The 27,500-nt window shown below is 43.3% G+C and overlaps 1 protein-coding gene across 9 annotated transcripts in view; it reads right to left on the bottom strand.

Annotated features, from left to right (window-relative positions):
• The window catches only part of acad9 (acyl-CoA dehydrogenase family, member 9), a 173,588-nt gene that overhangs the window by 124,041 nt on the left and 22,047 nt on the right, over positions 1 to 27,500 (bottom strand). For all 9 annotated transcript variants that reach the window (XR_015088071.1, XR_015088070.1, XR_015088069.1 and 6 more), the window contains one exon: positions 17,820 to 17,921. Coding sequence is in view for 6 of the 9 variants with exons in the window: in XM_086040012.1 (XP_085896138.1) it covers positions 17,820 to 17,921 (102 nt within the window). In the remaining 3 variants the exon portion in view is untranslated. The remainder of the gene's footprint in view (positions 1 to 17,819; positions 17,922 to 27,500) is intronic.

Genomic DNA, 27,500 nt, shown 5'->3' with positions numbered 1-27,500 from the left:
GTACACACGGAGTTGTGTGCAGGCAGCGTTGGATCGATTCCCCCTTTTTCCAAAATTTTCCAAAGTTTTTCATAGAGTTCATTCAACTTCATCCCATTTTATTCAACTTTATTCAATATCAATCAACTTTATTCCACTTTATTCAACTTCTTTCAACTTCATTCCACTGTATTCAACTTCATTCAGTATCATTCAACTTTATTCCACTTTATTCAACTTCATTCCAACGCATTCCGCAGTTTCTTTTCAGCTTCCTTCACCTTCACACGCAATTTCTCCAGAAATTGCATTCTCTAGTACGACTATGATATTGCTTTGAGCCGTCACCTTAATGTGGTGGAGGGGTTTGCGCATCCCAATGATCCTTGGAGCTAAGTTGTCTGGGGCTTTATGCCCCTGGCAGGGTCACCCATGGCAAACAGGTCCTAGTTGAGGGACCAGACTAAGCACGGCTCAAAAGACCCCTTGATGATGAAAAACATTTATGAACTCCAGTTTCCCTTGCCCGAACGCGGGTCACCTCCTCTGGAGCAAGGCCTGGTGGTGGGGCCTTCACACATATGTTATTCCTATAGTTTATCATTATTATTATAATTCCACTTTTAAACACATTTTTTCCACATTTTTCACCCGAATCACTTCATTCAAGTTTCAAATCATTCAGAAAATTCATGCCTTCCGGGGTAGTATTTTTTTTCGTTCCCCAAATTTACCGTTTCCCCAATATTTTGCACTTTTCACCCCCAAAAAAACATTCATTCCCATTGCCATATTCAACAATTCACATTTACATCATTCCAATTTGAAATTCACAACATTCATCTCATTCAACTCCTATTGGTCAACCTCTTCAACACACCCCAAATTCCTATTTCACACACATTCAACTCATTCACCCTTATAAAACCCACAAAAATTCAACGATTCACCATTCATTTCCATTGGCACATCGAACTTTTCACATTTGCACCATCCCAATTTCCACAAATTCAAGTCATTCAACTCATTCAGCTCACATTCAACTTTTCAACACCCCCAAATTCCTACTTTTCACGCATTTATTCATTGACACTTAAAAAGCCCACAAAAACTCAACTATTCACCATTCATTTCAATTGGAACATTTAACTTCACATTTACACCTTCCTAATTTCCACAAATTTAAGTCATTCAACTCACATTCAGCCTTTCAACACCCCAGAAATTCCTACTTCCCACACATTCAACTCATTCACCCTAAAAAAAGCCACACAATTTCACCATTCATTTCCAGTGGACCGGTGTTACTGCCCCTTGGTCTCCCCAGTGCGGCGACCATCTTGGGCAGGAACATTAGCTAGACTGGGGATACTCACCCCGAGGTTTCCCCAATGCGGCGGCCATCTTGGTCAGGGACATTAGCAAGACTGGGGATACTCACCCCGAGGTCTCCCCAGTGCGGCGGCCATCTTGGACAGGGACATTAGCTTGACTGGGGATACTCACCCCGAGGTCTCCCCATTGCGGCTATCTTGAGGGAGGACCCAAAATCAACAGGAAGTGACCCATATTCAACAGGAAGTGACCTCAAATGATCCGGAAGTGAACAGGAAGTGAACCAAATGACCCGTAAATGGACCGGAAGTGACCCAAATGACCCGTAAATGGACCAGAATGACCGGGAAATGGACCGGAAGTGACCCAAATGACCCGGAAATGGTCCGGAAGTGACTCAAATGACCCGGAAATGAACCTGAAGTCTTTTCTTCCCTTCTTATTTTTTATGTCCTCCACATTACAGGCTATTCTCTATAATTTGAGGTCATTCAACTACATTCAGTATCATTTCAACGCATTCCACAGTGTTTCATAGAGGTCATTCCCCTTCATTCAGTATCATTTAACTTCATTCCACTTAATTCTACTTCATTTCAATTAATTACTTTTCATTCAATTTCATTGTAGTTAATTGTGTATCATTCAACTTAATTCAGTATCATTCAACTTCAGTCAGTATCATTCAACTTCATTCAAATCAACTTCATCCCACTTATTTCTACTTCATTTCAATTCATTCCTTTTCATTCAATTTCATTCAACTTCATTCCTCTTAACTCAGAATCATTCAACTTTATTCAGTATCATTCAACTTCATTCAGTATCATTCAACTTCATTCAGTAGCATACAACTTCATTCAACTACATTCAACTTCATTCCAACGCATTCCGCAGTTTTCATTCAGCTTCCTTCGCCTTCACACGCAATTTCTCCAGAAATTGCATTCTCTAGTTATTATTATTATTCCACTCCACTTTTTTGGCATGCGACTCCTTCAACATTTTTCACCTGATTCACTTCCTTCAAGTTTCAGAACATTCAGAAAATGCATGCATTGCGGGGTAGTATTTTTTCGACGTTCCCCAAATTTACCGTTTCCCCAATATTTCCCATTTTTCACCCCCCAAAAAAACCCCAATGCGGCAGCCATCTTGGTCAGGGAAATTAGGTAGACTGGGGATACTCACCCCGAGGTCTCCCCAGTGCGGCGGCCATCTTGGTCAGGGACAATAGCAAGACTGGGGATACTCACCTGAGGTCTCCCCAGTGCGGCGGCCATCTTGGACAGGGATATTAGCAAGACTGGGGATCGTTCTTCGGTCGTCTCCATGCCGACTCAAGACTTCACCTCACTTTTCATGGCTTTCAGAATTGGATTGTGGTGAAAAGTTATTCGGAGTAAAACACGCTTTATTAAGAAATACTTTGTTAGAAATCTCACCTTGTTTTATTATTAGTAATTGTTGGCATTTGATAAATTTATTGAGTTTCGATGTAGGGCTGGGATGTCCCACACTCGAGCGCTAAGTGTTGACAGCGAGAGTACGTGCTTTCATTTCTTTCTTTTCCTTCGACACAGCTAGCTATTAGTTTGTTTGTGCCAGCAAACTCAGTAGTTGCAAATCTCCCGTGTTTCACCACGTTTGTTGTTGTGTGTAAATGTTAAAAGGTGAGTTAAATAAGTCAGGTTCGTGTCGGGTAATTGCTGTACATTATAGCCTAGACATGTTTTCGTGATGATGTCACGTCGATGATCATTCGTTAATTATTTTGGTTAGTATGCTTACTATTCTAATGATGAAATGTGTGAATGTGTATTGTATGCATTGTTTGACTGTTTTATTGCAAATAATACAGACAATTTTAATGGTTAGGTACATTGTTAACTAATGGATATGCATTGGATAATGTTGCTAGGTTATTCTTTGTCTGTGTTGTTGCAGACCACAGTAAACAGACGTGTCAAGTGGAATACGGGCCTGTGTTCTCCGACAGGAACACCCACATCCATACCTTGCCACTCTAAAATAGTCAGCTGGAGACATCATACCAATCATATGATCCTATCCGTTTTACTTCACTAAATGTACAGTTCATTGAATCTTGCAGCCCAAGTGAACCAGAAAATTGTTTCCAGTTTGATATTGTTTCACAAGACGGGCAGCGGCTTCTTCTCGGATCATAAGCGGAAGTGACGTACGAGCTGCCTCGCAAAAGTAGCAGTTATGTACTTTATTTTATTTTTTATTTAGTAACTCTGAACATAAAAACACAGCAGCTAGGTGGTTGACAAACATGGAGGCAAAGAAATATATTACAGAAATATAAAAAATATAAAAAACGTTTCCGGCGCCGCGAGAGTGGCAGCCCGCTACAGTAGCTCCGGCTCATCGGTGAGCCTTTTCGTGTGTTTTTGTCCTTTAATATTACTCTACCTCAAACCTTTTTCATATAGTTGATAGTCGTAACTTGCGTAGCAATGGACACCCAAACTGCGGTATTCTTGCTGCTGATGATGGCTATTTTTTGCGAGATCGTGTCCGGCGACTTGGCTCGGAGCCGAGCCCCCAGTGTTTACAGCCGGAATCAGCTGTTAGCACTCCGTGCTAACCCTGCGCCGGTTCCCGGGGCGAGACCCGATATCCCCCGTGAGCTGAGGAGGAAGAGACGGGGATCTCGTGCGGGGGTTAAACGCCGGGAAAGGAGGAGACGATACCATCCCGTCCTCCCGTCTGTTATCATGGGGAATGTTAGATCGCTCCCCAACAAGATGGACGAGCTAGCGGCGCTTACCCGGCATGAGAGGGACTTCCGGGAGGCTAGCCTGATGCTATTCACGGAGTCGTGGCTAACAGCGCTAACGCCGAACGCGGTCGTAGAATTGGACGGCTTCCAAATCATACGCGCGGACAGGACGCTGGAGAGTGGAAAGAGGAAAGGAGGAGGGCTGGCTGTGTTTGTGAACGATAGATGGTGTAATCCTGGGCACATAACGATTAAGGAGCAGCTTTGCAGCAGGGATATTGAGCTGCTAGCTGTTGGCATGAGGCCATTCTAAATCCCGCGAGAGTTTAGTCATGTGATTGCGGTGACCGTGTACGTCCCACCAGCTGCCAGCGGCAACACAGCCTTTGATGTCTTGACTGCAACAGTGAGCAGGCTACAAACACAGCACCCAAATGCCCTGATACTCATCTCTGGTGACTTCAATCATGCCTCCCCTTCCTCCTCTCTGCCTTCATTCACACAGTATGTCACCTGCCACACCAGAGACAATAAAACACTGGACCTTTTCTATGCCAACACCAAGGAGGCATACACATCACAGCCCCTCCCCCCGTTGGGCAAAGCTGATCACAACCTGGTGGCTCTCCAGTCTGTGTACAAACCTCTGGTCCGCAGGCAGCCAGCTGTGACCCGCACGGTTCAGAGATGGTCTGGAGAGGCCGAGGAGGCCTTAAAGGACTGCTTCAGCACAACTGTGTGGGAAGTATTCAGCGATGCTCACGGGGAAGACATTTGTAGTCTAACGGACACTGTTACAGACTATATAAATTTCTGCATGGAGAACACCATACCCACCAGGACAGTAAGGTGTTTCTCCAAAAACAAACCCTGGATCACACCAGACATAAAAGCCCTCCTGAAGGAGAAGAGGAGGGCTTTTGCGTCAGGCAACATTGAGGGGCGGAAGACTGTGCAGCGCCAGCTGAGGAGGAGGATCAGAGAGGGGAAAAGGTCCTACAGGAAGAGGACGGAGGAGCAGGTGCTGCAGAATAACGCCAGGGGAGTCTGGGGGGGCCTGAAGACCACCTCAGGCCACGGACAACCCACTGGGGGGGACCTGCAGTGGGCAAATGAGCTGAACCTCTTTTTCAATAGGTTCGATCAGATGCCTGCCTCCACTCAGTCTCTCCTGCTGCAGCCTCCACCTACTCCTCCTGCTGGGCGTGTCACCCCCTCCCCCCTTTTCTCCACAGTCTCCAGCTCCCAGGTACACCAGATAGCCACCACTCCCTCCTGCCCAGCCTTGGCCTTCATAACATCTCAGGTGAGGAACCAGCTGAAGAAGATGAAGGCGAGGAAGGCAGCAGGTCCAGATGGCATCAGCCCCCAGCTCCTCAAATCCTGCGCAGACCAGCTGTGTGGAATTGTCCAGCACATGTTCAACCTGAGCCTGAAGCTGGGCAGGGTCCCCCAGCTATGGAAAACATCCTGCCTGGTACCGGTGCCAAAGACCCCCCACCCGAAGGAGCTCAACAGCTTCAGACCAGTGGCGCTGACGTCTCACCTGATGAAGACCCTGGAGGGACTGGTCCTTGTGCACCTGCGCCCCCTGGTGAGCTCCTCAATGGACCCACTCCAGTTCGCGTATCAGCCTGGCATCAGTGTGGATGATGCCATCATCTACCTCCTCCACACTTCACTCTCCCACCTGGAGAAGGCGGGGAGCACTGTGAGGATCATGTTCTTTGATTTCTCCAGTGCTTTCAACACCATCCAGCCCACCCTACTGGGAGACAAGCTGGGTGGCCCACCACCTCACCACATGGATCCAGGACTACCTCACAAACCGGCCACAGTATGTGAGGACACAGGACTGTGTGTCTGACGTGCTCCTCTGTAGCACGGGGGCCCCACAGGGAACTGTCTTGGCTCCCTTCCTGTTCACCCTCTACACCTCGGACTTCAACTACAATACCCCTACCTGTCACCTGCAGAAGTTCTCTGACGACTCTGCGATTGTCGGCCTCATCACAGGCGGAGATGATCGGGAGTACAGAGAACTTACTCAGGGGGTTTTGTGGACTGGTGTCAGCAGAACCGCCTCCTTATCAATGCGGGGAAATCCAAAGAAATGGTGGTGGATTTTGGTAGGCGCCAGCACTCTTCACCTGCACCAGTGAATATCTGGGGAACAGATGTTGAGAGAGTCTCAATTTACAAGTACCTGGGTGTTCATCTGAACAATAAACTGGACTGGTGCGACAACACAGACGCCTTCTATAGGAAGAGTCAGAGCAGACTCTTCCTACTCAGGAGACTGAGGTCTTTTGGGGTTCAGGGGACACTCCTCAGGAACTTTTATGACTCGGTGGTTGCATCAGTCATCTTCCAGGGAGTGGTCACCTGGGCAAGCGGCGTCTCGGCCCAGGACAAGAAGCGGCTGAACAAACTGGTCAGGGCTGCTCCCTGGACTCGGTGGGGGACAGGAGGATGTTGGCCAAGCTGTCATCAATGCTTGAAAACCCGGACCACCCCCTCCAGGGCACCCTAACAGCACTCCACAGCTCCTTCAGTGACAGACTGTTACACCCCTCGCTGTGCAAAGGAGAGATTCCGCCGTTCCTTCTTGCCTGCTGCTGTCAGACTCTTTAACAAGAACATTGTGTAGTCTCTATAAACTGGCGGACATTAGTGCAATTGTGCAGTCCTGCACCTGAGCTCATATCGTGCAATACCCAATATTCCCCACTACTGTAATACCGTGCAATACTCAACATTCCCCACTACTGTTAGTCTAGTTTTATTTTTATCCAAGGCTGTCCCTTACATTTCACTACAGCACTGCAGCACTGTCACTTACTTAGAGTATTTTTTCCTCTGTACTATGTACAGGCCGAAATGAGTGTTCCTCATACTTTTTATGTAGATGTAGGTTGGTGTGCATATACATGTGTATATACACATGTTACTGTGTATATATACATAGGTTTGATCCTAAATGTCTGCCGTCAATGTTACACATTAATGGCCACATTATGCTGCCGTCCCTGTGTGACCTATATCTTTGCTGCTGTAACAATGAAAATTTCCCCACTGTGGGATCAATAAAGGCACTCTTATCTTATCTTCTTATCTTATAAAGCATGACATCATCAGCAGGCGCTAAGGACCCAATCCAATCGGGACATTTTAAAAAATTTCAATGAACATTCTATTAGTCAGTGTGGCAGCCATCTTGGACAGGGACATTAGCTAGACTGGGGATACTCACCCCGTGGTCTCCCCAGTGCGGCGGCCATCTTGGGCAGGGACATTAGCAATACTGGGGATACTCGCCCCGAGGTCTCCCCAGTGCGGCGGCCATCTTGGAGAGGGACATAAGCTACAGCTAGAATTCTGGCCCCTTGGGTTCCCCTGGTGTGGCGGCCATATTGTTCTAAAGTATTGGGACACCCAGAATCATCATCCCCAGGGGGCTATTCTGTGGATTTTTCTTCCACCGGTAGGGGATGTCTAACCGGAATTACAAAACAATACAATAGCCATTAACAGGATGTGACTGCAGGTGGAGGAGTTCAACAGGCGAGGGTGCTATGCACTAGGTTATGAATTACGTAGTATGCGGAAGTAACGCTGACAAACTGGAGTGGCAAGGCAGTGAAATGAAGATAAGTACTTTATTTTCTCTTGGTTCTGTTCCGTTTTAATCAGCAAAGTTGCTGCTGTGTAATAATCTAATAGTGCAGTAAATATCTAATAGTACCCATGCGTCATCACAACGTCATTATCCACCATGTTGGGAGCTATTGTGAATGAGCGTACGTTAAAGGCTGTGTATTTGTGGATTCAAAAGCATGTTAAAATGCAAGAAATTGGCAGTGCTTTATAAGGATAAATTAGAGAACGATATCTTGCAAAAATAGACATTATAAATGGTTTGGATCCCTAGATTATTCCCAATACTGAGTGAAGCTACGAACCGCACCCACTTCCTCCTTTGTGTGCGCTGGATATTTTCGCGTACCTTGTGTGTAGTGTGAGTGCCTCCACTTCGGAGCAATTGAAACATAAATCTTTAGCCTCTCATGTGCAATTTACAAATGGGTAGATGCAGGACCTGCAGATGATGAAGGCAGCAAACAATAATACTATCATTCGGACGAAGGTACGTGCTGTGTGTTTGCTAGTGAACCGTCCACACAAACAAACATACTTATTTCAAGTGTACGTGATCGTTGGTCATTCCTCCTTTCCTTTTACCTCACTCACTGAGTGCATGCACGTATGTGACAAAGAGAGAAAGCAAGAAGATTCTAAACTTTATTTTTAACTTACTGTTCTGAAAATGTACGGAGCATACTCTCGCCCAAGACGGAAGTTGTTCAAGGTCAAATGTTTTCAGCCGATAACCAAGCCATCCGACTTCGTTTTGACATGTCTGAGGGTTCCCTCGGCCTTCCGCCAAGCAGGAAACCTATAAAAGCTCAGTCCGTTAAATTTTCTTCCTTTGCGATCGTGGGTGGCATTGCTGCACCCCCTAACACAGCAACGGTTCACCATGTTTATATATTTCGGCTCTTTAAATCAAGCGAGAAACACATCGAGTTCGTTTTGCGTAACAACAGTAGTCACATCCCCTCCAGTGCGCTCCCAGCATGACAACATCAGCGATGATGCGCCCTATTTTAGATAGGTGAGGCGTATATATGTTTGTTTCATTATTTTGTTAAAAATAGAGTGAGTGTGCGGTTTGTATAAAGGTGCGTTTTATAATCCAGAAAATACGGTAAATACTCAATTCAGATAAAAGCATGGAATTCCATAAGAAAATTATTCCATGTCTTTGCGATATGCATGTTAAATAGGCCATTATTGCGATAATATTTTTTCGATATATTGTGCACCCCTATTTTGGAGATATGTTCCGTTTGTCACAACCAATTAATTACATTTACTCGGTAAAATACATGATGTTGCTGTCTTTACTGAATGCATTCCAGTGGCATCACCTGGAAAATACCAAGTGTACTTTAAAGGGGATGCATTATAGTCTCAGACTCTCTGGACTAGTTAAAGTCAGTTAAAAAGATTTTGCATGAGAAAGTACTTTTAAATTTCGTCAACAGAACTGCATTTTATACTGATTCTGTTTTAGCAGCACATCAATTCATAGATTGGATATAGACGTACAAATAAGAATGAGCACCCCTTTTATTTTTGTGTTGTAACTTGGGGTCTGTTTCACAAAGCAGATTTAGTGAAAACTCAGTCTGTTGACCCTGAAATGAGGGAAACTGAGTTTTCCGTTTCAAAAAGGGATGTAACTCAAACCCGAGAAAAAGGGGTAACTAGTCGGTTTCAGAGAGACAGGTAACAGGTAACAGCTCCCAGTCAGTTACCACAGTAACAGAGTCTATGAACCTAACCTGGTCGTGACCAGGTTTATTGGACTGAACCTCCAGTTTCTCGCCATCCCCGCCCTCTTTAAGAGCTACATTCATCTCATCATTCATTCAGTTCTCAGGCGAGTTTTAGCATAGCCTAGTTCACCCGTCTGTCATTTAAAAAAAAAATCTGAGTCACTATATGAGAAGTGCCTATGGGCACAGTAAACTGAAAAAAGTTGAAAAATGTTGAATTGACTGTTGAATTTTATTTCTTCAGGCGGTTGCACGAAATATAATCATCAGGATCCAGATATATATTTTTAGTAGACTGCATCTACTAAATAAATGTCTGGTTCCAGATGATTTTATTTTGTGCAACCACAGTGCAGACCAATGTGGCATGTCCTTTTGATCATGATCCCGTGGAAGAAGGTGCAGCATTACTACATAGAGAATTAAATATTCGAGAGATCAGACCATACAGTGATGTTTTAGCATTTCCAGAAAATTATCTTTTTGAGAGGTTTTACTGTTTTGGCTGATTGCTGCTCTGCAGTGTATGATCGCCAAACTTGCGGTGCGGCGTTGGAAGTTCAAGTGTGTTTGAGCACGGCTGGAAGAAGACGTTGCCCGCTGACATCTTCCGTTTCCCAGCGCTCCCATCGCGGCGGAAGCAAACGTGGTGGCCAGCTAGCGAGGCTGAAAAGAGAGCTGGTGCACGCTTCGTCTGCTGTTTGCTCCCGGACGCACGGATGTACTCCGCTGTGGCTCGCTCGGGACACCGCTGCTGGCTCCTGCCTGATACCCGTCGTCGGCTGCGGCAAGGAGTTTCGGCTGTGCCACCACCTACCAAGTGCCATCGGACGCGGTATAAATCGCCAACTTCTCAAGGAGTTTACCAGGGCCGGCCAATTGGAGGTGACACACACACCTGCTGCTGCTCCTACAAGGATAGTGTTGTTGAATGTCCTGTTGTTGACGAACAAATCGTTTATCCTGAGAAAGCTATTTCTTTCCAATGACTTCGATTTCCTCTTCCTGACGGAGACTTTGACCAGCGCGGTGAGTGCGGTGCGATGCTTGAACTATTATCACCTGCATGTTCTTACTTGGATGCTCAGAGAACTTCAGGTTTTTAAAAACAAATTTAAATGTAAACAGTGTATATTCGCCACATCATTCAGCAGGGTTAGGGTTAGGGCCCTTTTGAGGGCACTTTCTTTGAAGTTGCCAGTGCTGTGCTCTGCACTGTCATCTATCGTCCTCCTAAATACAACAAGAAGTTTCTGACTAACTTTTCAAATCTTCTTGCCGAGATCATGCTGCTATATGATCGCATCTTGTTCATGGGGGACTTCAATATTCATGTGTGCTGTCCTGAAAAAACACTGGCAAAGGACTTTTTAAGACTCATTGACTCTTTCAATTTGGCGCAGTGCGTGTCTAGCTCCACTAACAAGCAAGGACACGCTTTAGACCTTGTCCTTACTTTTGGTCTATCGGTCTCAAATTTGAAAGTTTTGGACAATGTGCTTTCTGATCATATGACTGTGCTCTTTGATGTAATGTTTTCCAGTGCTGTCAGAGTTTTTAACAATTTAAGATTCTGCTATTTGTCTATAAATCATTAAATGGCCTTGCCCTGGCATACCTCTCTGAGCTCCTCCACTTCTATGCACCCTCCCGCAGCCTGAGGTCTGCGGAACAAGCGCTGCTCGAGATGCCGAGGACCAATCGGAGCCTCAGAGGGGATCGAGCCTTTACGGCTGCTGGTCCTTCCCTTTGGAATGACCTCCCATTGGGTGTTAGGCAAGCCCCCTCTCTGTCCACTTTTAAAACACGGTTCAAGACACATTTCTATTCTCTGGCTTTTTTACCGACCTGAAATTTTCAGCTCTTTTCCGGTGTCTACTGTATACAGTGTTTTATGTTAATTTATTGTTTACATTTTGTTGTATTATGGCTATTTTGTTGTTTGTACGTAAAGTGCTTTGTTACAGCTCTAGCTGTTATGAAATGCGCTATGAAAATAAAATTGTATTGTATTGTGCCGAGGTTTTAACTGTTTGAACAACGTATTTATATTTCATCTTCAGCTGTTGCCAAGTGCGCTTCTCCTCCGCGGGATTACACCTTAATTAAATAAAAAATAGTCTTCCATTCAAGCAGTTTTCCGCTGTTATATTATTGTGATTGCAAAGGATGTAAGGATGTCCCATGTTTTGCTTTGGATATTTTTTTTTTCTTCCTCCAACCTGCGAGGGCCCTTTATAGCTGCTTGCAGCTGTAGTGAGGGCCTGAGCAGCAACTGCTGCGAAGTCCCTATTGTTTTTGAAGAAATTATTATTATTATTATCAGAGGCGGAGCAGCGACCGCTGCGAGGTCCCAATTTTTGTAGAAATTATTATTATTAGGGCCCGAGCAGCGACTGCTGCGAGGTCCCTATTGTTTTTGTAGAAATTATTATTAGGGTCCGAGCAGCGACCGCTCTCCAAAAACATACATGGTAAGTTGATTGGACTCTCTAAATTGCCCCTAGGTGTGATTGTGAGTGCGGATGTTTGTCTCTGTGTGCCCTGCGATTGGCTGGCAACCAATTCAGGGTGTACCCCGCCTACTGCCCGAAGACAGCTGGGATAGGCTACAGCATGCCCCGCGACCCTTGTGAGGATAAGCGGTATCGATAATGGATGGATGGATTATTATTAGGGCCCGAGCAGCGACCGCTGCGAGGTCCCTATTTCTCCGCGTTCAATCAATGTTTGACCACCTTAACATGAGCGAAAACTGACCAAACTTTGAAGTCTCATTGGGCCTGGCGAAAAATTTTATATTTTTAAGTTGCCGTAAACGACGCAAACGAAATGCCTCTGTAGCGCCATCTTGATTGGCAAAATAAAAACCAATCCCGGCCAGTTTGACCTAGGCCTACGAAAATTGCCAGGCATGTGTAGCACCCCAAGACGTTTCAAAAAGTCCATTGCAGCCATAGTCTAAAGTGTACAGGAAGTGAGCTATGACTTTTTCAATGTCCAATTTTGGACCATTTTTGCACATTTAAGTGTACATACGTTTGCACCCATGTCCCGGAGGATGCATCCGATTGACTTTAAACTTTGGATATATGATCTTAAGACCTGGGGCAACAACTGGGACAAATCTTTTTAGTTTTTGATAAAGTATATGATGGGATCAGGGCATCAAATTTGGCATGAATTTCTACCTACGCCATACAGGAGAAAAACCTTAACTTCCCTGCACATAATTCCAAAAATCCCAAACCTCACCTGTGCGTAAATGCTTGCGACCTAAAGACATCTATTTGATAATTTTCAACTATAAATATAGCGCCACCTAGTGGCGACCAAAATTGTCATCTTTTACATTTTGCTTTACTGCAAGGAGCCCGTTGAACGAATCTGTCTGAAAATTTCTCAGAAAAGCCTCAAGACGTTGATCTTACTTGATGCCAAATATTGTGACTTTTCGACAAAGGGCGTGGCCTTGACGGTGCCACAAAGTCTGATTACACAACGAAACTTAATGCTGTTTTAAATTGACTACTAAGATCATCCAATCTTCTCGAAATTTTTCAAATTTAATGATAGCCAAGGGCTGAAGACATCTACAAACCTATTTTCCATCGTAGTCGTAGCGCCACCTAGTGGCTGAAGGAAATACATATTTTTTCTTTGATGTTTTTATCCAAGCAGGTTAACCGGGTCTACCTCATCTTTGCTTTGAAGAGTGTTTAGGCGTTCATAATATACAAAAGTTTTGATTTTTCGCGAAAAGCTGTTGCCATGGCAACACGCAGTTTGCCAAAAAAACAACGCTCATTTTGAGGGTCTGAACATGCACGAAATCTCACGAAACTTTGCACATACATCAGGCCTGGCAAAATCATAATTCAAAAAATTTTTTTTTTTACAATTTGTAAAATATGGCGCCCCCTAGAAATGTTTTTAAAAAATCAGCCCCGGTTGTACTTTTAACCTAGATCGATGAAAATTGGTGGTACATGTAACAGTTTAAGGCCTCCAAAAAAGTCTCTTGGATTCATGTGCTAAACCAAATCGGAAATCCGCCATTTTGAATTAATACAATACAATACAATTTTATTTATACATCACATTTCATAACAGCTAGAGCTGTAACAAAGCACTTTACAAACAACACAATATAAAGGACAAAAACAATAAAAGGCTGTGATACATATTTTAATAAATATAGATTTAAATAATATATAAAATATACATAAAATTATAAATAAATAAAGCCAATAAATTGACATAAAACACTATATACAATTGACACCGGAAAAGAGCCGAAAATTTCAGGTCTGATCAAAACCCAGAGAAAAGAAATGTGTCTTCAACCGGGTTTGAAAAATTGACACAGAGGGGGCTTGCCTAACAACCAATGGGAGGTCATACCAGAGGGAAGGACCAGCAACAGAAAAGGCTCGATCCCCTCTGAGGCTTCGCTTGGTCCTCTGCACCTCGAGCATCGCCTAGTCCGCAGACCTGAGGCTGGCGGAGACCTACGCCGGGGTGAGGCCATTTAATGATTTAAAGTCAAATCGGAGAATCTTGGGGGGTTTAAAGTATGAGTTTGCTCTGATTACAATAGCTTTTGGAACTCGACCCACATGAGAATTTCTTCTAAAAACTACTGACATTTGATAATAGTCGAATTCTGAAGACATCTGACAGGTGGTAGCACCACCACCTACTGCCTAAAGGAAGTACATGTTTTATTGTTAAAGTGGCTTGCAAGCGCCCCATGGAATTAAAAAAAATAAAAAAATTAAAAAAATCAGCCATGGTTGTACGTTTCACCTATATCTACAAATATTTGGTGGTATACGTAACAGTTCAAGGCCTAAAAAAAAGTCTCTTGGAGCAATGTGCTGAACCTAACAGGAAGTCCACCCTTTTGATTGTACTTTACAATTCAGCATCACATTGAATTTAAAAGCAGCTGTAATGTGATCCACATGATAAAATCTTGTCAAAATTTCACACATTTGATGAGAGTCTACAACCGAAGACATCTACAAACTAACTTTTCATCGTCGTGGGATTGCCACCTACTGGCTAAATGAAGTAAATGTTTTATTCTTTTATGTTTTTCTCGTGGCAGGTTAGCCACATCTCCATATTTGCTTGAAGAGTGTTCAGGCCTTCATGATGTTAAAACACCAAGTTTGAGATTTTTTTTCTAAAAGCTGTTGCCATGGTAACACCCAGTTTGCCAATAAAACAAGGCTGATTTTGAGAATGTAAACATGCACGAAAACTCATGAAACTTTGCACACGTAAAAGGCCTGGTAAATTAATAATTAAATATTCATCTGTGCAGGCCCCGGTTGTATGCTCTACCTACATCTACGAAAATTTGGTAGTATATGAAACATGAAGACACCTACAAAAAAGCCTCTTGGAGCCATATGCGAAACCTAAGAGAAAGTCTGCATTTTTCAATTCACTTTAAAGTTTGGACTGACCTTGAGTTCAAAAGCTGCTGTAACTTGATCCACATGGTAATTTCGATTATTCAGTTGCGATGTGCGAGCATCCCAACGTGCCGGTACCCCAACGTTGCCAGGGCTGCGAGGGCCCTTTGTAGCTCCGTGTAGCTCTAGTTTCTTTCTAATTTTTTTACTATGGTGGTCTAAAAAAATGTTTTCCTTGATTTCACATCGTGTTTCTTAAAGGAATAAAGTTACCATTTGAAATGACTGGTTTTGTGTTTTGTCTCATCCATCCATCCATTATCTTCCGCTTAACCGAGGTCGGGTCATGGAGGCAGTAGCTTCAGCAGGGAAGCCCAGACTTCCCTTTCCCCAGCAACAGCTTCCAGCTCTTCCGGAGGGATCCCAAGGCGTTCCCAGGCAAGCCGGGAGACATAGTCTCTCCAGCGTGTTCGGGGTCGTCCTCTGCGTCTCCTGCCGGTGGGACATGCCCGGAACACCTCACCAGGGAGGCGTCCAGGAGGCATCCTTATCAGATGGCCGAGCCACCTCAACTGGCTCCTCTCAACGCAGAGGAGCAGCGGCTCGACTCTGAGTCCCTCCCGGATGGCCGAACTTCTCACCCTATCTCTAAGGGAGATCCCGGACACCCTGCGACGCTAACGCATTTCGGCCGCTTGAATCCGAGATCTTGTTCTTTCGGTCATGACTCACAGCTCATGACCCATGGGTGAGAGTAGGAACGTAGATCGACCGGTAAATTGAGAGCTTCGCTTTTCGGCTGAGCTCCTTCTTCACCACGACAGACCAATACAGGGTCCGCATCACAGCAGATGCTGCACTGAGCCGCCTGTCGATCTCCTGTTCCATCCTACCCTCACTTGCGAACAAGGCCCCAAGATAGTTGAACTCCTCCATTTGGGGCAGAATCCCATCCCCGACCTGGAGAGGGCACGCCACCCTTTACCGACCGAGGACCATAGGAGGTCTCAGATTTGGAGGTGCTGATTTTCATTCCGACCGCTTCACACTCGGCTACGAACCGCTCCAGCGAGAGTTGGAGATTGTGGCTTGAAGAAGCCAACAGTACCACATCATCTGCAAAAAGCAGAGATGCAATACTGAGGTACCCAAACCGAACTCCCTCGACACCTCGGCTGCGCCTAGAAATTTCGTCCATAAAAGTTATGAACACAATCGGTGACAAAGGGGAGCCTTGGCGGAGTCCAACCCTCACCAGAAACGAATCCGACTTACTGCCGGCAATGCGGACCAAACTCTGACATCGGTGGTTCAGCCCTTACCAGGGGGTTCGGTATCCCGTACTCCCGAAGCACCCCCCACAGAACTCCCCAAGGGACACGATCGAATGCCTTCTCCAAGTCCACAAAACACATGTAGACTGGTTGGGCGAACTCCGATGCACCCTCGAGGACCCTGCTGAGGGTGTAGAGCTGGTTCACTGCTCCAAGGCAGGGACCAAAACCACATTGCTCCTCCTGAATCAGAGATTCGACCTTCCAACGGACCCTCCTCCAGAATTTCCTCGAAGCCGTCCTGAAGTCATTTTCCATGGCCTCCCGAGCTCCCCTCACACCCGAGTTTTTGCCTCAGCAACAGCCAGAGCTGCACTCCGCTTGGCCAGCCGGTACCTGTCAGCTGCCTCCGGAGTCCCGCAGGCCAAAAAGGCTCGATAGGACTCCTTCTTCAGCTGGACAGCATCCCTTACCGCTGATGTCCACCAGCGGGTTCGGGGATTGCCGACACGACAGGCACCAACCACCTTGCGGCCACAGCTACCTTGCGGCCACAGCTCCGATCGGCCGCCTCAACAAGGGAGGCACGAAACATGGTCCACTCGGACTCGATGTCCCCCGCCTCACCCGGGACGTGGGCAAAGTTCTGCCGGAGGTGGGAGTTGAAACTCCTTCTGATAGGGGATTCTGCCAGATGTTCCCAGCAAACACTCACAATACGTTTAGGTCTGCCATGTCAGACCGGCATCTTCCCCCACTATCGGAGCCAACTCACCACCAGATGGTGATCAGTTGACAGCTCCACCCCTCTCTTCACCTGAGTGTCCAAAACATGCGGCCGCAAATCCGATGATACGACTACACAGTCGATCATCGAACTGCGGCCTAGGGTATCCTGGTGCCAAGTGCACATATGGACACCCTTATGTTTGAACACGGTGTTCGTTATGGACAATCCGTGACGAGCACAGAAGTCCTGTAACCGAACACCGCTCTGGTTCAGATCGGGAGGGCCGTTCCTCCCAATCACGCCCTTCCAGGTCTCACTGTCATTGCCCACGTGAGCATTGAAGTCCCCCAGCAGAACGATGAAGTCCCCAGGTGGAGCACTCTCCAGCACACCCTCCAAGGACTCCAAAAAGGGTGGGTACTCTACACTGCTGTTTGTTCCATAAGCGCAAACAACAGTCAGGACCCGTCCCACCACCCTAAGGCGGAGGGAGGCTACCCTCTCGTCCACCAGGGTAAACCCCAATGTACAGGCGTCGAGCCAGGGGGCAATAAGTATGCCCACACTTGCACGGCGCCTCTCACCATGGGCAACTCCAGAGTGGAAGAGTGCCCAACCCCTCTCGAGAGGACTGGTATCAGTTATGTCTGTGATCTGTATTTTTTATCCAAATTTAAACAACTGAATGACCATCCTCCGAGACTGGTGATTCCACAATTCTTGCCAGGGATTGTAGTTTATGCAAAGCTATGACAACAACTACATGTATATGCATGTCTGCTACCTGAATACTGTTGATGTACCACAGCATCAACTCAAAGCAATTATTTTGGGGACTAATGGTGACTCAATTGACGACATTTGAAATCACAATGTATGATCTGATAATAAGAAAAAATGAGCATTAACCATTCTCCATCTTACCATATTGATCAGGAATCTGGATTCCAAACAGTCCAAGCTCTTTCAAGCCATTCAACGTTTCTGTGGGGATTCTGGCTTCCCGGTCTATCTTTGCTGAGTCAACTATAAAGTAAGAAGACAAAGTATTGCACAATTACGTCATAAAGTTACAATACAAAAAGCTCAGGAAAAAAATACAAGCATCATGTAATTCATTTATATATATGTGATGCGTTTTCACAAAATCAGGCATATGTCGTGGAGATTAGTTTTGAGTTATTGAAAAAAATACATTAGATGGTCTAAAAAATGTCAATTTTGATATTTTTCCAAAAATACCCCCCTTAAGCTCTCTATTTTCATTCCCCAGTAGCCCAAAGGTTGAAATTGTAGTTGAAGTTTATGAAAATAAGTGGTGATTAGTAGACATTGAGTGTCATAATTAGGGACTCGAATGCTTGCTTTTAGCTGATGATCGCTAGCGCATCTCAGAAACCTAGCTGCCTAAAAATAACCCAGTGTTCCTCGCATCTAACATTCGCAAATCATTTATCATATTTTCCGGACTGTAAGGCACACCTTTATATAAGCAGCACCCATTCTATTTAAAAAAAACCTAATGAAAAAACATATATAAGCCTCACCTTTACATAGGACGCACCTATCTATGTTGAAAAATAGGGCCCACGCACATCGCGTCATCGCTGACGTCGCTACCGGGGTAGTATATTGGGAGCGCAATGGAAGCGACGTGACTACTGTTGTTACACGAAAGACAAACTCGCTGTGTCTCTCGCTTGATTTAGACGTCTGAAATATATAAACATGGTGAACCGTTGCTGTGTTAGGGGGTGCAGTGTGCTTATTAAGTCCAGCAGGGGGTGCCATTGTTATATCTATTGAAATGGGTAACTGAAAATGTTGTGAATGTTAGATACTCTGTTGACGAGCAATATGTGTTATGTAAATGTTAGTAAGAAAGATGCTGTGTATTTACTCTTCTTTATTTGTAAGTGTGAAAGACAAGACTGGGCATTATATTTTTGTAATATTCACTTTCTGTTTATAATTTCAGTTTTACAACAAATAATGGAATATAAAAGGAGATATGAGTCACGGAATACAACTGAGGAAGGAAAAGAGTTAAAAAGAATTAACACAAATCCTCAACTCAACTTCTGGAATGTCATTCTTTATGCTGTTAACTATCTGTCTAGTTGCACAAAGTGGAGAACGTGTCACAAGGGCAGAATACAAGGCATTCTGATCCCTTACGAAACAAAAATATATTGCAATAAAATATCATGCAATAAATGAAGTAATATATTCCCATATATGAGATTTAGTAATTATATTTCACAATATATTGAAATATAATCATCGTCCACATATTAGTGGTGGGCGATAAGGCAAAAATATCACATTACAATTTTTTAAAAATAAAATCACGATCATGAGCTCATGATTCTTTTTTTACATCGTTTTTTTAGACTAATTTGCACAGTTTTTACAATTTTCCTCATGTTAAACATATAAAATTTATTTAAAATGTATATAAAACCCCAAAAGAAAAAAAAAGACATTTTAAGCCAGCTAAGCTTTCCTTACAGGTTTTAATTTGAATAGTGCTAATTTTTATCAAAATGTACAGTGAATGTTAACATAAAAGGTAACTAGAGCTGCAAGAGGCTATAAAAGGCCCTCGCAGCCCTGGCAACGTTGGGGTACTGGCACGGATGCGCGCACATCGGAACTGAATAATCAAAATTACCATGTGAATCAAGTTACAGCAGCTTTTTTAGTCAAGGTGAGTCCAAAAGTAAAATATTTAAGTAAATTCAAAATGGCGGACTTCCTCTTAGGTTTAGCATATGGCTCTAAGAGGCTTTTTGCAGTTCTCTTCCTGTTTCATATACTACCAAATTTTCGTAGATGTAGGTGAAGTGTGCAACCGGGGCCACTTTTTATAAATTTTCTAGGGGGCGGTAGCGAGCCACCTTTTAAAGGTTGCACAATTGAATAATTAATTATTGATTAATTTACCAAGCCTTCTATGTGTGCAAAATTTCATGAGTTTTCGTGTATGTTTACATTCTCAAAATCAGCATTGTGTTATTGGCAAACTGGGCGTTACCATGGCAACAGGTTTTTGCGAAAAATCTCAAACTTCGTGTTTTAACATCATGAAGGCCTAGAGACTCTTCCGAGCAAATATGAGGGAGATCTGGCTAACCTGCCATGAGAATAACATGAAAGAATAAAACATGTACTTCATTTAGCCAGTAGGTGGCGCTCCCACTACGATGAAAAGTTAGTTTTTAGATAACTTCAGGTGTAGACTCTCATCAAATGAAATCTAGACAAAATATCATCATGTGGATCACAATACAGCTGCTTTAAAGTCAATGTGATGCCGAACTATGTTCGTGGATATAGGTGAAACATACATCCGGGGCTGATTTTTTTTTCTTAATTCTAGGGGGTGCTAGCGAGCTATTTTTTAAGCAATTGCGACGTAAACCCCCCCAAAAAAAGATGATTTCACTAGGCCTGATGTGTGTGCAAAGTTTCGCGAGATTTCATGCATGTTTAGACTGTAAAAATCAGCGTAGTTTTATTTGCAAACTGCCCGTTGCCATGGCGACAGCTTTTAACGAAAAATCACAAATATTGTATTTTAACATCAGGAAGGTCTACAGAGTCTTCCGAGCAATTCTGAGGTCGACCTGGTTAACTGGCAACGAGAAAAGGATCAAAGAATAATACATGTACTTCCTATAGCCGGTAGGTGGCGCTACCACCACAATAAAAAATACGTTCGGAGATGTCTTCAGGATTGGACTTTTATCAAATGTCAGTAGATTTTTAGAAGAAATTATGTGGGTCAGGTTCCAGCAGCTATTTTAATCAGAGCAAATTCATACTTTAAACTTAATTCAAAAGGGTCGACTTCCTGTTTAGTTTAGCATATGGCTCGAAGAGACTTTTTTGTAGGCCTTGAACCGTTACATATACCACCAGATTTTCGTCAACCTAGGTGAAAAGTACAACCAGGGCTGAATTTTTAAAAATTTCTAGGGGGCGCTAGCGAGCCATTTCTTACAAATCGCACAAAAGAATAAAAAAATATTTGATGATTTCTCGAGGCCTGATGTATGTGCAAAGTTTCGTGAGATTCCGAGCATGTTCAGACCCTCAAAATGAGCGTTGTTTTTTTGGCGAACGGCGTGTTGCCATGGCAACAGCTTTTCACGAAAAATCACAAATGTCGTATTTTAACATCAGGAAGGTCTACAGAGTCTTCCAAGCAATTCTGAGGTCGACCTGGATAAGCTGCGAGGAGAAAAAGATCAAAGAAAAATAACATGTATTTCATTCAGCCAGTAGGTGGCGCTACCACTACGATGAAAAATAAGTTCGTAGATGTCTTCAGCTCTTGGCTATGATCAAATATGAAAAATTTCAAGAAATTTGGATGATTTGAGTCAAGTTCAAACTGTTTTTATTGTCACAATGAGTAATCAGATTTTGCGGCACCGTCAAGGCCACGCCCTTCACTGAAAAGTCACAATATTCGGCGTAGAGGAAGATCAATGTCTTGAGGCCTTTCTGACAAATTTTCAGTTGGATGCATTCAACGGGCTCCGTGCGGTAAATAGAAATGTAAAAAATGACAATTTTTGTCGCCACTAGGTGGCGCTATATGTATAATGGAATATCATTATTTAGATGTCTTCAGGTCGCGACTTTTTACGCACAGGTGAAGTATGGGATTTTTTGAGCATGTGCAGGGGAGTTATTAAGGTTTTTCTCCTGTATGGCGAAGGAAAAAATTTACGCCAAATTTGATGCCCCTCCCCCGTCATATAGTTTAGCGAAAACTCAAAAAAATGTTCCCAGTGTTTTGCCCCAAGATGATATATCCGAAGTTTGAAGTCAATTGGAATAATCCTCCTCCGGGACATGGGTGCAAAAGTATGCACCCTGTAAACGTGCACAAATGGTCCAAAATTGGATATTCAAAAATTCATAGCTCACTTCCTGTACACTTTAGACTATGGCTGTAATGGACTTTTTTCTACGTCTCAGGGTGCTACACGTGCCTGCCAATTTTCGTAGGCCTAGGTCAAACAGGCTGGAATTCTATTTTGTTTTCCTACGTCGTTTACGGCGACTTTAAAATATCAAATTTTTCTCCAGGCCCGATGAGACTGCAAAGTTTGGTGAGTTTTTGTGCATGTTTAGGGGTCCATAAATACGACCATTTGATCAGAATAATAACAAATAATAATAATATTAATAATTTCTACAAAAACAATAGGGTCCTTGCAGCTTTCGCTGCTCGGGCCCTAATAACGTGAACATAAAAACACAGCTCGTAACGCGGGTCTAGTACTTTGAAGAGTCTCCCCTCGTTTTCCACTCATAATGGGAATCATAATAATAATAATAATAATGTATTATTATTTTTATAATACATTTTATTTTTATAGCGCTTTTCATATCACTCAAAGACCCTTCACAACAAGAATAAATGAATTAAATAAAACTGTTGTTAAAACAATAATAGTTAAAACCAACAGAAGAAAAAAATATTGCAAAGATTAAGTGATGTTAAAAAGCATGGCGGAAAAGGTGAGTGAGGGAGCCAGTGGAGGTTTTTGAGGATGGGATTGATACGATCACGGGAACGGGTGTGAGTGAGAAGGCGGGCGGCAGCATTCTGGATGTATTGTAATTTATTGAGGAATTTGGAGCTTGTGCCGTCGAGGATGCTATTACAGTAGTCAAGGCGGGAGGTGATGAACGCATGGATCTGAATGGCAGTGAAGGAAAATGAGGGGCGGAGGCGAGAAATGTTCCTGAGGTGAAAGTAAGCGGTTTTGGTGATTTGGGTAATGTGTTGATCAAAAGAAAGATTATTGTCAAAGAGGACATCAAGGTTGCGGCAGTGAGAGGAGGCGGACAGGGTGGAGTTGTCAAGAGTAAGGTTGAAGTTGAAGGCAGTTTGTGTGAGGGAGTTTGGGCCAATTATCAGCAGGTGGGATTTAGAACAGTTGAGGAAAAGAACGTTTGTTTGCATCCAGGATTTAATATCAGAAAGACAGTTGGACAGAGTGGAGTGGATAGTAGAGGTGATGGATTTAGTGGAGATTACAATTGGACGTCGTCGGCGTAGCAGTGAAAGTGGAGACCGTGGTAACCGATAATTTGACCGAGGGGGAGAAGTTAGAGGATGAAGAGAAGAGGACCGAGCACAGAACCCTGGGGGACACCATGGGACAGGGGCAGTGGATGAGGAACAGTTGTTGATGTGGATGAATTGTTTCCTGTGTGTGAGGTAGGAGTGAAGCCAGGTGAGGACTTTGTCGGTGATTTTGACAGATTGCAGGCAAGAGAGTAAGATGGAGTGGTTGATGGTATCAAAGTCGGCGGTGAGGTCGAGGAGGATGAGAATGGAGAGTTGGCCAGAGGAGAGGAGGAGGTTGTTGGTGATTTTGAGGAGGGCGGTTTCAGTGCTGTGTTGAGTGCGGAATCCAGATAGAAATTGTTTAAGAGTTGGTTATTGTCGAGGTGGGCTTTGATTTGCGATGCGATGACACGTTCTATAATTTTGGATAGGAAGGGGAGATTGGAGATAGGTCAGAAGTTGCTCAAGATCAGGGTTGATCAGATAGTTTTTTGATGATGGGGGTAACAGCAGCAAGTTTGAGTGAGGAGGGAACAGAGGAAGAGTTGAGGGAGAAGTTAACTATGTTGGTGATGAGGTGAGAGATGGTGGAAAAGCAGTGCTTGACGAGGGATGGTGGAATGGGATCCAGTATGCAGGTTGACGATTTAATTGTAGAGATGATTTTGGTGAGCTCGGCAGAGGAGACGGGTGTGAATTTAGAGAAGGGCAGAGTGGTAGGAGGGACAGAGGCAGGTAGGAAGAGAGGGGAGGAGGTTAGTGAGGAGTGGAGGACATCGACTTTAGTTTGACAGAAGGATAGGAATGAATTGCATTTTTCAGTGTTGAAAGAGATAGAAATGTTATCACAGGGTTTGAGGAGTTTGTCGACAGTGGAGAAGAGTGCCTTTTGGTTATTGGAATCAGTGCAAATGAGGTTGGAGTAGTAGGCGGAACGGGTGGAGTTGAGGGCTGTCTTGTATAGCTGAATGTCATCAGTGTAGGCACGGAAAAGTCACAAGATGGCGCCGGTGTGTCTGGTACGCCACATAGCTCTACTTCTGTTTGTCTGTTTGTTTTTATCTTGTTTTATGAGGACTAGGAGCTCTCTGCTGATGTACGAACGCCAGAAATTAATGAAAATCAAAGCTTTTGTGGAATTATTTGCAGCGTATCGCTTTGATGACCCAAACAAGTCGCGCCCAACTTATCTGGCTGATGTCCCAAATTTCCTGCTCCGACTGAAGGCCCTGCTGCCCAAGAAGCACAGGCGTCGGGAGTGCGAAGCAGCCGTCTTACCAGGTTGAAATCCTGGTTGGCATTTTCGCCGGAGCTAACATCTGGTGGTTGTGCGCCCTAGCCAGACCGGCGAGATTGGTGGTGCTAACCTCACGAATCATCGGACATTGAGCCGAGCCGAGTGTGTGGCTGATTCCCAGGCGTCACTAAAATGTGCGCTTCTTAACGCACAATCAGTGAGGAATAAAACTTTTATTCTTCGGGATTTATTTACTTCAAGCTCATTGGATTTACTATTCCTCACTGAGACTTGGATTGACTCCGGTGAGTTTGCTCCTTTTACCGAACTGCTACCTTCTGACTGTTTTTATTAGTACGCCCAGACCCACTGGCTGCGGGGGTCGCGGAGGAGGAATTGCCACAATACTAAAGAGTATTGGTTATGAGCTATAAGCTTCTACCAGAAGTGTCACCTAGTTCGTTTGAACTGAGCTGCTTTGAATTTGGTAAACATGATCCTGTATTGTGTCCGGTGATTTACAGATCAATTAAAAACAGAAATATTACTGTCTTCGTCAATTAATTTACTGAGTTCGTTGTTCCCGTGTTGATGGATTATGATCGGGTTTTAATAGTGGGTGATTTGAATGTGCATGTCGACAGTCCTTCCACTCCATGTGTGACAGACTTTTTAAATATGCTGGATGGTTTTAACTTGGTGCAACATGTGTCGGGACCCACTCATAAACATGGCCATACATTGGATTTGGTACTCTATTGTAATTTGGCCATTGATAATTTGATGGTGCAGGATGCTGTCATTTCTGATCACTGTCCGATTCAGTTTGAGTTCATTTTGAATGATCATGTTAAACCACATTGCCCAGTGCGTTATTCTCGCATTCTCAAACCGGACACTGCAGTGTTTTTCTCCAGTTTTTTTATTTCATATGCTCAATCGCACATGGATGAGGGTGATTTGCGGGACACAGAAGAGTTGTCAAGCTTTTATTACTGCATGTGCTGGCATTCTGGACTCAGGAGCCCCAACGCAAACCCATGCGCCCGAGAGCCAAACTGGTACCTTGGCTCAATGACAACTCGTGAGGCCAGGTGCATGTGTAGGCAAGCAGAGAGGAAATATATGTTTTTTTATTTTTATCTTTTGTGCATTTTCAGCGGATTGTGCATGATTTTATTTCATCTCGTCTGGACTACTGTAATGCACTTTATTATGGAATTTCTCAAAAAGCCCTTTCACGCTTACAGTTGGTTCAGAACTCTGCTGCACGCCTTTTAACCGGAGCCAAAAAACGAGATCATATTACACTAATTCTTGCGTCTTTGCATTGGCTTCCAGTTACTATTAGCATAGATTTAAAGATGTTATTACTTGTTTTTAAAGCTTTGAATGGACTGGCCCCAAACTATATTGCTGACCTCATTAAGGTTTACAGTCCAGCGCGCGCTTTGAGGTCAGGGGGCCAGTACCTTCTGGTGGAGACGAAGACGAACCTTAAAACCTGAGGGGACAGGGCTTTTTCAGTGGTTGGCCCCAGACTCTGGAATGCTCTGCCCCTCCATACTCGAACGGCCTCCTCAGTCAAGTGTTTTAGGTCTCATCTAAAGACCCACTTTTATTCTCTGGCTTTTTAACACGGTGTGAATTGTGTGGTCCACTGTGTTTGAATTTCATTTTATGTATTTATTTATCTTTGTTATGTATTTATTTCGTTTTTTTATATATTCATTGTTGTGTTATCACAAACATATGTGCAGCACTTTATAACAGTATTGTTTTTAAAATGTGCTATTTAATAAAATGGATTGGATTGGATTGGGCAATGTGATGGACCGTTAAACCTGATTTTTTGTAAAGTCTTTCAAGCTGGTGCTTGCGGGTTTTTAGTTTGCGGAGTTCCGGGATGAACCGGGGGGCCGAGTGAGTTAAGGAGACAAATTTGGTTTTGATAGGGGTGATTTGATTCAGACAGGTGGAGAGAGTGCTGTTGTAGTAGTTAGTAAGGACAGTGGGGTAATGCAGGAGGTGAGGTGGACAGGTGGGTAAGGATGGTGAAGTCAAGTGGGGAGATGGATTTAAGGTTTCTGAATGATGATATATGATATGATATGATATATGATATGACATAGATGTATGGATATATAGATTAGATAGATAGATAGATAGAGATACAGAGAGATAGAGAGATACTAGATAGATAGAGAGAATAGAGAGAACAGATAGAGAGAGAATAGATAGAGAATAGATTGAGATAGAGAGGGAATAGATAGAGAGATAGAGAGAGAATAGATAGAGATAATATATAGAGATAGAGATAGATAGATAGAGAGAACAGATAGCGATAGATAGAGAGAGAATAGATAGCGATAGATAGATAGATAGATAGATAGATAGATAGATAGATAGATAGATAGATAGAGATATGGATAGATAGAGATATAGATAGATAGAGATAATAGAGAGAATAGATGGATCGTTAGAGAGAGATAGAGATAGATAGATAATAGATAGAGATATATAGATATATGGATATAGATAGATAGAGATATATATATAGAGATAATAAATAGAGATAGAGATAGATAGAGAGAGTTAGAGATAGAGAGAGAATAGATAGATAGATAGAGATAGCTAGAGATAGATAGATAAGAGAGAATAGATACATAGAGATAGAGAGATAGATAGATAAAGCGAGATAGAGATATAGATATAGATATATAGAGATAATAGATAGAGATATTCGATAGAGAGATATAGATAGAAGGATAGAGATATATAGATATATATAGAGAGAGATATAGAGATAGAGATAGATAGATATAGAGTTAGAGATGATAGAGAGAATAGATAGATAGATAGATAGGTAGATAGATAGATAGATAGATAGATAGATAGATAGATAGATAGATAGATAGATAGATAGATAGATAGATAGATAGATAGATAGATAGAGATGGATAGATAGAGATAGATAGAGAAATAATAGATAGATAGATATATGGATATAGACAGAGAGATATATAGATAAATAGAGATAAATAGATAGAGATAGAGAGAGCTAGAGAGAGAGAGTTAGAGATATAGAGATAGATAGATAGACAGACAGAGATAGATAGATAGAGACAGCTAGAGATAGATAGAGAGAGAATAGATAGAGATAGAGAGATAGATAGAGAGAGATATAGATATAGATAGAGATAATAGATAGATAGATAGATAGAGATATATGGATAGATAGAGAGAGATATAGAGATAGAGATGGATGGATATA

This window comes from Filicampus tigris, chromosome 9 (genome assembly GCF_054856515.1).
Source record: "Filicampus tigris isolate MCC_2025a chromosome 9, RoL_Ftig_1.0, whole genome shotgun sequence".
NCBI classification, from domain to species: domain Eukaryota; kingdom Metazoa; phylum Chordata; class Actinopteri; order Syngnathiformes; family Syngnathidae; genus Filicampus; species Filicampus tigris.
Note: the sequence above shows the minus strand (reverse complement) of the source record. Positions and strands in the feature narration are given on the sequence as shown.